This window comes from Hibiscus syriacus, unplaced genomic scaffold, assembly GCF_006381635.1.
Source record: "Hibiscus syriacus cultivar Baekdansim isolate YM2019G1 unplaced genomic scaffold, ASM638163v2 tig00111027_pilon, whole genome shotgun sequence".
Classification (NCBI taxonomy): domain Eukaryota; kingdom Viridiplantae; phylum Streptophyta; class Magnoliopsida; order Malvales; family Malvaceae; genus Hibiscus; species Hibiscus syriacus.
The window spans coordinates 2,371,522-2,384,984 of NW_024062960.1; the positions used below are offsets into that span (position 1 = coordinate 2,371,522).

The 13,463-nt window shown below is 31.7% G+C and overlaps 1 protein-coding gene across 2 annotated transcripts; it reads left to right on the forward strand.

The window, feature by feature from the left end:
* Positions 1-3,484: 3,484 nt before the first annotated feature.
* LOC120150792 lies at positions 3,485-5,324 on the forward strand. 2 transcript variants are annotated; one of them, XM_039163418.1, is made up of 3 exons: positions 3,485-3,591; positions 4,110-4,369; positions 4,928-5,324. In XM_039163418.1, exons 2-3 carry the CDS (start codon positions 4,118-4,120, stop codon positions 5,279-5,281), a joined length of 606 nt encoding a protein of 201 aa, XP_039019349.1. In that variant the 5' UTR covers positions 3,485-3,591; positions 4,110-4,117; the 3' UTR covers positions 5,282-5,324. The 2 variants fall into 2 exon arrangements, with proteins under 2 accessions (XP_039019349.1, XP_039019346.1); XM_039163415.1 differs by lacking the exon at positions 3,485-3,591 and having other exon boundaries at positions 4,027-4,369; positions 4,928-5,317.
* The last annotated feature ends 8,139 nt before the right edge of the window (positions 5,325-13,463 follow it).

Sequence of the window (13,463 nt, forward strand, 5' to 3'; positions counted from 1 at the left end):
ATGATACATAAAGATGGTGGTGTAGATGATGACGTTACACACCGTATAAAGGCGGGATTGCTATAGTGGAGTGCTGCTACTGGAGTTTTGTGTGACAAGAATGTGCCTTTAAAACTTAAGGGAAAATTCTATAGAATGTGAATAAGACCAGCGCTGCTGTATGGATCAGAATGTTGGGCAATCAAGAAGGATCACGTAAGGAGGATGGAGGTCGTAGAAATGAGAATGCTTCGATGGGCATGTGGTAGGACTCTATGGGACATGACACCAAACTCTGCTATTAGGATGTCCTTGGGGGTGGTGCCTGTATCCGAAAAAATGAGAGAGGGAAGACTACGGTGGTTTGGGCATGTCCGTAGGCGACAACCTTCGGATGCGGTCAGGAGGGTTGAGTCGATTACAGTCGACGGTGCCAGAAGGAGATGACAACCAAGGCGGAAGTGGGAAGACTGCTTGAGACCTGATTTGAAGGATTTAGCCCTTACCGAGGACATGACATCTGATACAAAAGTATGGAGACTTAAGACCAGAGTAGCCGAGTAGTGCAGGTCACATCCATAGGGTGTATCATCTCTGTCTTCTTTTAATGCCTTTGTAGTAATTTCCATGACTTCTCTTATACGTTTATGTCATTAGAATATACGAAAGCTTAGAACTAGGGTAGCGGAGTAGTGTTGCATTAGTTTTCAATTTTAACCCATTTGACTCTATTCCTTCTCTTAGCTTGCTATCATTAACTTCTATGTATCCTTCTTTTCATGTGTTCTATTGTTAAATTTAGCAGGGTCTTACGTTTTTGTCTATATGCAGAGATTTTTACGCAGGGATTTATTTGCAGGGATTACTTCCCATTACAAACGCGCATATAAAGATTGCATATGAAGATTGTTCAACTATGTATTTATTTATTTATTTATACATGCATTGCAGTTTATCTTTATTTTTAATTTTCTGACTGCCGGAGGTCTTACACGGAAGCTGCTTCAAACCTGGCGTTGGGGGCAGCCTACTAACCTGCCTCCCCCTTATCCCATTGCATATGAGAATAGGGTTTTGTTGTTGTTGTTGTTGTAAGAGTATTTAGCCTCAAAATAAAATGTTAAGAGTCAAAGTGTTTAAAAAAATTATGAAAGTGATTATTTTATCAAATTTTAATAATGAATTTTAGCATTATGCCTTATATAACAAGTAATCACTGGTTTTTCTCTCTCTCTCAAATGATTGAAGAATCAAGATTAAATGCACTTAATCTTCAACGATGGGTGCCAATGCCATGTACAACGGCCGGAAGAGTTGTGTGATAGAAAATAATTGATGCCAGCTTTTGCAAATTGAGCATTTGACTTTTAAATGCTTTTAAAAATTGTTTGTCCTTTGCTCATGTTATTAATATACATGTAATGAGTTAAATAGAATATTATCAATTTGGACAATAGTTCACAACTTTGCTTTAATTCTAGAACATGTAATTGAATTAAAATTTGACATTTATCCGGATTTTATAAGGTGCAATCAGATTAAAAGGACTGAATCCATAATTTATCCCCTAAAAATCCATACATAATTAGAGTTTAAACTATAATAAAATTTGGAGATAACGACCTTTTAACAGATACCTTGTTGACAGAGATATGGATTATGGAGTTATTTAAGCATAAAGAAATGTATTAAGAACTTATCAAAGCAAAACAATGAAGTTTGAGGATTTTTTAAGGGTAAAGTACATTATTAGCTACTGGGTTTTAAGGCATGTCTCGTTTTGGTCACTAAACTATAAAAACTTTTAATTTTATTATTAAACTTTTTGAATTAGATTTGTTATTTTGTCATTGGATCGTTAAATCATAAGTAGTCGGATGACATATTTTTATGCTTACTTGGAAGCCAAAAATGTCTTCTTATTCATTTTTTGATGTAACATTTTCTTTTATCTTTTTTTCCTCCTTACCACATTCTTTATAAACTTTAGAGTTTTTTTTTCTATTCCTAGTTGTTGCCAGAAATTAACATTCTTTGACGTCGTTTGTAGTCACGTAAAACACGTCTTATTGTTTTCTACAACTCTACTGGTTTAGATTTTATATAAAAAAATCTTTAAAACTCACAAAAAAGTTCATTTTTGGTTTTTTTTTGTGAGTTTAAGGACTTTGTCATGTTTGAAGGGTTTGAGTGTCTGCTTCAAAAAATAAAGATGAGAAGCATTCTTCTGAGAAGATGAGTAGCATATATTGAAATTAGCCTCATCGTTATATAGTCAGAGGAGATCAAATCATTAGAAGGTTGAAGCTTTGGATGAATTTTCGTTGACTTTGAGTGCATTTCATGAAAACTCAAATTGAGAAGAAGAAGAAGAAAAGAGAAATATGAATATTTTGATATTAATTTTGTTAAAAACGGTGACTGACGACAAGTGATAATAAATCGTAAACAACAACATAAGTAGTTTTAGGGGTTTTACAAGAAAAAGACGAAAATAAATACACATTCTCCTACCCAAACACTTCCACTATCCGCAACACCTTACCTATTTTATCTCAAATAAATTCTTATCACAAACCAAAATCTCAAACTTTCACCTTACCTTTATCCCTTAAATCTAAAAAGTATAGCCACCTATTACCATATAACAACTTCACACGAAATCTAAAAAAGAGAGATTAAAAAAAATTAGGAGACATCCATAAAAAATCCTAAAAAACCATCAAAATACCTAAAAAGCATCTCTAAACCTATTAAGGGAAAAATAGTCAAATGTCATACAAAAGAAAAAGGAAAGACATAAATAGAAAAAGAAGTCGAGACAGTTTTTTAAGATCTAAGAATTTTGGAGTTTCTACTAGCAAAACAAACATCCAATTTAGACTCTATGCATCAAGGAAAAGCGGTCCATGAAATTTGAGATCGAGTAATTGCCATCGACGATAGTGTGACCGTGGCGATGCACGACGATAGTCTATTAGAAGTGATGATACATGCAATAGTTTAGGACAACATTTGAAGAGAAGGCCAACTAGTTTATCATGTCAATGACATTAAAAATTTAACATTCAGTCAGCATTTCGTTAAAGATTACCAATTTTATTTTTTTTAAAAGGTTGAAGATCAAATTTTAACTTTTTGAAAATTTAAGATTAAATTTAACTAAAAGGGATTAAATTGATAAAAATATAGATATTAATGACTAAATTTAGTATTATTCCTTACGAGTAACACAACGTAGCATTGCGTTCTTTGAAGCATAGATTTTTTTTATATATAAACAAGCTTCCATTTTGATTCGAAAAACAAGAAATTGTTAAACAAAGCTCCAGCATTCTTTTTGATAACATCATTTTTAGCTTTAAATCTCTTCTTTCTAAATTCTTTATAGTATTATCATAAAAAAAGTAAAGTTTTTGTTTTTTCAAAACCCAACGATTTCTCCAACCCTAATCCTTTTCTTTTCCACGGGGCCAAAGGTGTGGACCGATAACTACACTCTATTCACGCGCCTCCGCTGCGTCTGCAACCTTTTAAATTCCCATCCGCAGATGCGAGACAAAATGCAACCCGCAGTGGTTATCTGTTGATGACAGGTGTGGACCCACACAAGTGTTATCCGTTAATTCCCCTCGCGTATGGGCAGGGAGCGTGCAGCTTCTATTTTTCCACCCAAACATAAAAGGGTAAACTTTGTGTTTAATCATCCAAATATCACTTTAGTTTCGTTTTAGTTATTCAACTATTTGTTTTTTAAAATCATCATTAATGCTACATTTTGATTTCATTTTGGTCACCCATTGTTAAATTAACATAATTTTTGATGTGGTATTATCTTATATTGACACGTCAACTTAGTCATTATTTTTTTAGTGATAGATGACTAAAATGAATCCAAAATATAATGTTAATGATGATTTAAAAAATAATTTAATGACCAAAATGTAATCAAAATGATAATTGAATGACTAAATACATAGTTTATCCGATAGAAATTTCTTATTAATAATCATTTTCACACAAACACGCCCTTGGTGTTTAGTTTTCGTCCCTTCTTCCCAGTCGCTCCCTCTTTCAATTTCCTCACCGTTTCTTACATTTCTGTTGGTATTCTGCGTTAGTAATGACAGCACCAAACATGGCGACAATAACGGAATCATTGGAAAGGTCTTTGCGGAACTGTTCGTTGAACCACGAAAGAAGAACCAGTAACGGTGGCGGAGGCGGCGGTGAGGATGGATTATTAGGGAGGTCGTCGACATCAGACGAGAGCAACAGCAGCAGCAGCAGAAGCAACAGCAGCCCTCCAATCAGCGTATCTGACACTAGCTTGGAGCTCAACTCCCATCTCTCTCTGCCTTACCATTGGGAACAATGCCTTGATCTAAAGGTTCGTTTTTTTCTTCTCTTGGAAGGGTTAAAAAAAAACAGTTTTTAGTCGTTTTCGTGTTACAGACGCAATTAATGTGAAACCCATGGCAGATCTTGCTCCCTTTAATGTTTCTCTTCGGTCTTTTCTTCGTATTTATTGCTTCCCAGATGGAGTCTTCATAGTCTCCCATACAGAGCAGAAGAAACCCTAGAAAATAGAAATACATACATACAAACACACGTATATGTAACCCTTCTTTGCCTTGTTGTAAGAATTAATTTCCTGATATCTGATGCACTTTTCTATGCAAATCGAAATTGCAAATAGTTTATAAACTAAGAGATTCATCCCTATTGATTAGTACATTATAGGTTTGCAGCTGATATTCACATTCTAAAAAATTCTGGGTTATTTTCGTTGTTGTTCAGGGTATTGGGTCGCGGTCGCTTTTTAAAAATTTCATATTTCTATATAAGTTAATTTTGCAACTTAGAATTTTGTAATTTTACGCTCTTTAAATTTCTAATATAACTTTTTTTTCATTATTGACTTAAAGTCCTGCGTTAATCTCTGCAGACGGGAGGGATTTACTACATAAATTGGAAGAACGGGATGAAAGCGAGGGAGGATCCGAGGACGACAGCTCAGTACAGCGGAGGTTTTTACTCAGAGGAAGATGACGACGAAGACGATGATAGTTATTTTGACAGTGAAGAGTCGCCGTCGGAGTCATCTCCTTGTTCCACAAGAGAGAGAGTGCATTGCAACAGCAACCACCATGGGGTAGAGAAAGACAAAGATAATGTGTTGGTAGTGGGGGGTTGCAAGAGCTGTCTCATGTATTTCATGGTCCCCAAACAGGTTGAAGATTGCCCCAAATGTAATGGTCAACTTCTTCACTTTGATCGATCCCAAAATGCCTCTCCTTGAACCCCATTTGTCTTCTTCTTTCTCCTCTCTTAATCATCTGTTTTATTGTGTGTGTGTGGAATTATAACATATTAGACAAATGAATTATTTAGTTAAGCTTTGATTCTTCTTCACCTGTGGCTGTTGATAAATCCATAGCATTTTTTTAAATATTATGGTGATTATAAGATAGTATACCGATAGGTCAACCTCATAAATGATGAAATAGTTATAATTTTTTTTTTGAATAATTCTTACCTAGAATGAAGGGAAAGGAGAATTTTTACTCCTATTAGATATTGAACCCACAATTTAAGAGGGAGATAAATTGTAAACATAATTTTTTTTAACCTCATCCTCTAGATATTGTTGACTCAAATCGTTATACTAGACTATCACATCAATATAATTAATTGTTATCATTTTTTTAGAAACTCTTAATTGTTAGCACTATAACATCAACTTCGATATTAAATTGATGTAATTAAAAAGTATAAATAAGATTACTTATCTGTGTTTACTGTAATCAAAAAATATAAGTTTCAATTGATCTCTTATCTGCTTGTTTTGACTAAGCATCATTATCACATAATTTAAATATAATTCGTTGACTATATTCATTTACGTTTCATTAAATTAAGTTAGAAGTTAAACATTTTGTTCCTTGTTATTGTTGTTCAACTTAATCTCTCAATTTTTTCTTTATTATGCATGTTTAGGTGAATCGTGATTAGATATTAGATATCCTTTTTAGGTAAAAAAAAAGAATAATAGGTTAGAATTTTTTAGGACAAAACTTTGATTATTTGAAAAAATTAACTAGTTTAAATATTAATTAAGTTTTTTATTCCTTCTAAATCTAAATATTAATCTTTATTGTTTTTAATATAAAATAATTTAATCTATTATAAAGGTGCTCGAAATAGTTGAACTGTTTGGTCAGTTGAAAATAAAAAAGGGCGTCATTCCTAAAAATTCTCCCGACCCATGAGAGAGTGAAAGAGATGCTTTTTAATATATAATCTTATTATACAATATAAAAACTTTTTAATTTTCACAATTTATGACAATTAGATCATGAAAATAGATAAATGAGATTAACAATAAAAAAATATATTCATTAAAAAATTAATATCAACCGTATATTTCCACTTATCCAATGATTCTAATGTAAATGGATTATAATATATATATATATATATATAAACTAGTTTTTACCTCATTTTTTCTTGTATTTTTATTATGGTCATTCAATTTTAATTTTTAAAATTTTATTGTTAAATTTTGTATGTTTTGGTCACTCTATCTTTAAATGGCTAATATTAGTGTCAAAATGTTACGTTTTTAGATTTTTTTATGAAATTATCTTAAAATTTTAACCCTCTTTCCCGTGATTTTAATCTTTCTCTATCACCATTCGACCTCCGTCAATCCTTATTTGCGACATAATTGGTATCAAACCATTCTCCTTTATTCTCTATTCCTTCTTCTTAATTTAGTTTTCCTCAAAATATCGATAAAATTGAAATCAAAGCTTAATTTGCAATCTCCACCTTCTGATCATCGTAGAATCAATATATATTTTTTCTCTTTTTTCTCTATCTTTCCATCGATAAATTTAAAATACAATACTTTGACACCAATAAATCAAAGGGAGTATGAAAATATAGATCTGACATGAAAGTTTCATCGATTTTTTTTATAATTCACCAAAAAAAAACCTAAACAACAATAAAAGATTTAATGATCGACCAATATAAGTAAAATTAAAAAATCTATTGAAAATTTATAAAATTATTTACCGCAGTGTATATATATAATCAAATGTTTTCTCGTTCGTTTTATAATCTAAAAATAGTCACGTTTGGGTCAAGAGTAATATTTAGCTAAAGCTTCTGATAATAATGTTTATATGATAGAAACTCAATTCAAAAAAGGAAGTCCACTGTCACTTCTTCTAACCACTCCATTAAATAGATTTATTTTTAAATTTTCATTGATGAAGTATACATTCATATATTACTAGCATATAAGTTTAATTATTTATATTTTGTTTTTAATTATTTTTACCACGTGTTATTGTGTAGTTCATCATCAATTATCCATCAAGGACCAACCTAGAAAAACATTTGGAAGTGGTCGAAATTTAATTATTAATTTTTAGAGGATTAAAATATAAATTTATCATTTCAATAAGTTTATATTTTTGCATGTGTGTAGGACTTCAAGTGTATTTTTCCATCTTGAGGGTAAGACCCTGTCTGGCCTTTTAGATGCATCCCTGGTAGTGGTATATATTGAGAATGTATAAACACAAACCCTAAACCTTAAATATAATAGAATATAAGTCTCTACTAATGTGTCATCAGAGACACTCTTAATATATCTATTAGACTTATATAACAAACAAGTATCTAAAGTATATCATCTTTTTATTTAAGTACTTAGAATATATTTTTGGTCAAAGTAAGTATCTATGCTTATTTCTCCGTCAAAATAGGTACCTAACTTATTCAATCTTTTTCATCCAAGTACCTAAAATATTCTTTAATTAATATCACGTGTCAACTTTTTTAGTACTTAGATGAAAATGATTGAATATTTTAAGTGTTTATTTTGACCAAAAATACTTTAAGAACTTCAATGAAAAATGGTATATTTTAATTACTTATTTAGAATATATATATATATATATATATATATATATATATATATATATATATATATATATATATATATATATATATATATATATATATATAGAACATATTTTATTATAGATCTTTATCTTATTTGATTTAAATTAATTGATAAATAAATAAGTTAGTTAAATAAAAAATTATTGGAATATAAAGAAGACTGTGGTTCTGGTTCAAGAGGGGAATAGCTACCATTGGCTATTATCCATTAGCTATTGGCAAAGGAACCTTTTGTTTTTGTTACTTTAAAGGTGGCAGAGAGGAAGGGAATCTCAGCAGTGAAGAAGGGATAAAAAGCCTGAAAAAAGGTGCAGTGCACCAGTACAAAAAAATATGCAGATAGAGGCCCAGGACATGCTGCCTGCCTCATATATATATATATATATATATATATATTTAAAACTTATTTTTTATAATATTTATTTTATATACTTTTATAATTAAAATTAAATAAAAAGTTATTCAAAATACCATTTAACTAAAATTAGTTTTTCATATCAACAAATTTACCTAGTTATAATTTTTCTAGCTTGGGTTGAGAATCGTGACCTGTAAAATAATAATTATTGGTCTGATATTTTTATATAGAAAAAGATTAATTTGGACAATAAAGAAGATGATTTAGGGATTGTGAGGGTTTCAATCCTTTTTCTATTTGGTTGTGAGTATTTATAATGATTTTTAATGTGTCAGTAGTAGTATAACTATTCGTAGAGAAATATATTAGGCGAATTTGTTAATTCAACTTTAGATTTTATTCTATCATATGAACATGCCAAAAGTCTTGTCTAATTATTGTAGTTGATTAAAAAGCCTCCAATCAAAAGGTATAGACTAGTCAGACGTTCTAGTAGATGAAAATATTTATCGACTTTAATTGGTGGACAGTCGACTGTTTAATTTAATGGAGATTTGAAGGTTTCTGAAAACCATCTTAAAAGATATAACACGTATTAAAGAATGTGAGTTTTGTCTGACCATCGACGACCATATTCGCCTCGGTGAATTAGCTTGGTATCCGTTACCCGGCACCTGGAACACAACCTGATAGATAGCTCAAATAGCCTTGCGAGCTGGGTGTTGTACGTTTGAACCTGTAGACGCTCGAACCCATTGGTCCAAGCGAATTGCAGGCCTTGTTAAATTCTCCACAACTCTGCCTGCAGAACAGAAGCTATCCCTATAAAACCAAGCAGCCATTCACCATCGGAATAATGCACGACACAGCCTATAGAGTTATCACCTGTAGCAGCACCGTCAGTGTTTAGACAATACCAGCCTGAAGGCAGTCTTTGCCAAGATACTAGCTGGAAACAATTAGAGGTGACCAATTAATTGGAATCGTTACAACTGGTAACAAAACTTACAAATCGGACTGTAATCATGGATTACCAGTTACAGATCGTCTTCACACTGAAGCAAAGAATCCATTGGAGAAATCAAAGAGCTGTGATTTGAGCCTCTGGCCTAAAAAGGCCAATAGACGGGCTCATGTATTCATTCCCCGCTCCCACTTAATTGATAAGTTATTATTAGACTGAGGATATGGGCTCAAAGTCCAGGAGCCTTGTTCTTTTTCCTCCTTTTGGTTGACCATTTCATTAGCTTCTTTCTGTGATTTTCCTAGACCCTCTTAGCTAGGGGTGTAAATTAACATATCATTCGACGAGCTTGGATGTTAGAATCATTCACCCACCTAGAAGACCTCATTCTGACATTTAGTTTACTAAAGGGCTGTTTGTTTGCCTCTTAATGGAACCATTCAGCGCTGAATACTGAACCGTTCAGCATTCAGCGTGTTTGTTTCACACCTCTGAATTATTCAATGCTGACTGATTCAGTAAAACAGTGTTGAAAGATTCAACACAGAAGTACATTATGAATGATTCAGAGCCATTATCAAATAACATGTCACATTCAGAGTTAATTCATACAAAGCCTCTGAATCATTTAACATTTGAATCATTTAACGCTTAATCATTCTGAAGTAAACAAACAACCCCTAAATGAACTTTTTTATTCTTCTCATTTTCTTGTTTACATTTCAGATCAAAAGAACCATTCTTGCCTCAAATACCAAAAAGCTACATGAGAATCAAGTAATACTAGTTCTTGTTCACAATTATTTCATGTTTCGGACCTTCATTTGATTCAAATCTTCAGGGACGGGAAGATGACACTAATGAAGTAGTATCTGGTTAAAAAGTTGAAACTGGACAGCGAATCAGAGGTATTACAAGCAACAAGAGACCATACGATATTTTATGTTAGAAAGTGAGTTTTTAAAATTTTAAGAATAGACGAATTTTAAGGGACAAAAATATATTATAAAAAATAGAAACAAAAATCTAAAATATATGATAATTTAAAATTTTTAACCACCGAATTCATCCCTACGTGCCTCCTTTTGACTGCCAATTAAAAGGCTACATTTAACGTTAGAGAATTTGCATGCCTCATTAGCAAAAAACTAATTGCAGTAAATTAATATTCTCATCATTATATATTTATATATATATGTGAGTTGGTTGGTATTACAGAGATATGACAGAAACCTCAGAACTAAGTGCATCTGTCATTCTGTTTCTTGTTCGGTGGGAAGTATGTTTTGTCCATTATGTCATAACCTATTGCACTTAAGATTTGCCCAAATCTTTTTCCTAATCAACTGTTAATGATATTTACGATGTATTAGTGAATGAATTGACATGTTCTTGCATGAATGACTTTTGTGAATAATACTGGTATCTATCTAGCATGGGACAGATTTGTTTTATCTTTAATAGCATAGAACCCAAAACCTAACATTAGGTATGAGTTTAAAAAAAATAATAGTTGAATGGTCAAAACGAAACAAAAGTGATAATTGAGGTTCTAAACATATAATTTACCCTTTTTAATTTGAGAATGGGTGAAAAATGAATTTTTAAAAGTTTAGGAGTCATATTAGAAATTAAGAAATTTTATTAACGTGCTACGTCAAAAATCTAACAAAATTGACGTCCGAATGATTAAAATGTTTATAACTAAAAAATGTAAGTGACTAAATCAAACTTTTCCAAAACTGATGATCAAAACATAACATATCAAAAAAAATCATCAATGTAGTTATCTAATAAAATAATATTGATAGTTCAAATACCGATACAAAATAAAAGTTCAGAACTAATTTAGAATGAAGTCCTAATTTAATAATTAATATAAAATATTTTAATATTTAAAGATCAATTTAAAACGAAGGTTTAGAGATATAATATGCAATTATTTATAGGAAAATTATATTTTTAGTATCTCAACTATCATTTTTGTTTCGTTTTGATTACTTAACTAATTTTTATTTCAAAATCACACTTAACATTACATTTTGGTTTCATTATGGTAAAAAATTAATGATGATATTAAAATGTTATCATAAGGTAATGCCACATCATCATTGATTTTTTAAATACCATATTAGCGATTATGTTATTTTTTTTAACGATGGGCGACAAAACTAAAAGTAACGTTAGATATGGTTTTTAAAAAATAGGGTAAACTACAAGATTGGTTACTTTCATTTAATTGTAGACTTTTCCTTATTGAATTCAAAAAACTTAATTTTTGATCACTTATGTTATCGTTTTATTAAGTTTTAGTCATTGAGACGTTAACTACCATTAATTTGATGGTGTGACATGTTAGTAAAAATCTTTAATTTTTACTTTAATCCCTGAACTTTATCTAAAATACTAATCATGAGGGTTTTTTTATTAAATCAAAATAGTTTAGGAATAAAATATTGATTTACCCTTTTTTTAACGTTTTCTTCCTGAACCCTATCTTCCGTTTTGCACATCTCCATTGTTGTTTATCTTCTCCGTCGCTGGTCACCTGACGGATATGGAGAAAGAAGCTATGACGAATCGGTCTCAAACAACAATCCTACTTACACCTTTGAGTTAAAAAAATGATGTTATTTCAGACTTCAAACAATCGCAATCATCTAAATATCCCAAGAAAAGGATTGTCTCCACTTTCTAAAACATCCATTTCCACCTTTTCATCTCCAAGCTCCCCAACAGCTTCAATGGCGAAACAAAGCATTCAAAATGCTGAATCAATCATCAAAAAGTGGATGTAAAGTGTAAACTATTCTTCATTAACTAGTGTTACTACTCTCTTTCACCATAACAGAAAAGAAGCCAAAGAGAATCACAAATGCGGTATGGATCTTCGTGGATCCAAACATTTTCTCGTTTCTCAAAATTCATCTCCTCAAGAGCTCATTCTTGTTCAAAACCTCATGCAAATCACCTTGAAAAGGCTCAAAAAAGAGTTTTATCAATTATTATCCTTGAACAGTCGATCCGGAATCGGTCTCGACGAGTCTTTCGTCGGATAGCTCAGCCAGTTTCCACTATGATGATGAAGAAGATGAGGTTGAATGGCTGAAAATAGCCGGTTAGTCAATCAACAAAGTGGAGAAAGTTTCAGCATTAGCAATGACATATTTGAAGGCTATTACTGAGTGTAAAGGTAGTTCTGGTTATGACAAAGAGTGTAAAGATCTACAAATTGTTCCGGAAATCAATAGTTGATCGAGACTTATTTAGCAAGATACAAATTTAAATAAATAAAAAACAAGCAATCTGCAAATGGTGTTTCAATGGAAGGGACAAGGAGGCAACCCCAAAGGGTATTTATAGTAAGTAAAAGTCATCAAAATTTGAGAATAGTTCTACACTGTCTTCCTCAAGATTGGACACTTTGAAGCTGCTTCCATGACAGAGTTATCATCAATGCATTACAGCAAAATAGAGTTTTAGCGCCGTTTTTAAGCGTCACTAAAAGCACTTACGGCGTTTTTCCAAACGTCGCAAGAAGCGCCGATCATACCAGCGCCGCTAAAGTTAGCGGCGTTTGAGAACAAAAAACGCCGCAATAGGTCAAGATTTATCGCGGCATTTTTGGAACAAACGCCGCTAAATGTCGATATCTATAGCGGCGCTTTATGAACAAATGCTGCAAAAAGTAGAGATATATAGCGGCGTTTTTTCTAAAAACGCCGTAAAAGGTTAGTTCTATAGCGGCGTTTTTGGATACAAACACCGCAAAAGGTCAGATCTATAGCGACGTTTTTGGAACAAACGCCACCAAATATGCACTATGTTAGTGGTGTTTTCCCTTAAAACGCCGCTAATCGAAATTGATTTTCAATATATTTTATTCCAATTTTATAATACCCAAATTGAACCTATAACAATATCTAATAACCATCTTAAATTTCATTACGATTCTAATTAAGTAAGAAAACATAAAAACATAAAAAAAAATCAAAGTTTACAAACATCCAAGTTAAATAAATAAATCTTTGGTGGGTATTGAAACATCAAGCTAGACGTTACATAAGTTTAGACACCAAAATACTGCTCAAGTAAGAGAAGGTTTAGGACAGTTGATTAAAACATAAAAAAGTCCTACCAACACTAAGAAACACATGATATATGAATGTCCTCAAGACCAAC

Coding starts and splice junctions, on each gene's coding strand:
- LOC120150792 (XM_039163415.1), top strand. CDS start 4,103: ATGACAGCACCAAACATGGCGACAATAACGGAATCATTGGAAAGGTCT. Junction 4,370..4,927: donor AACAATGCCTTGATCTAAAG/GTTCGTTTTTTT, acceptor TAATCTCTGCAG/ACGGGAGGGATTTACTACAT.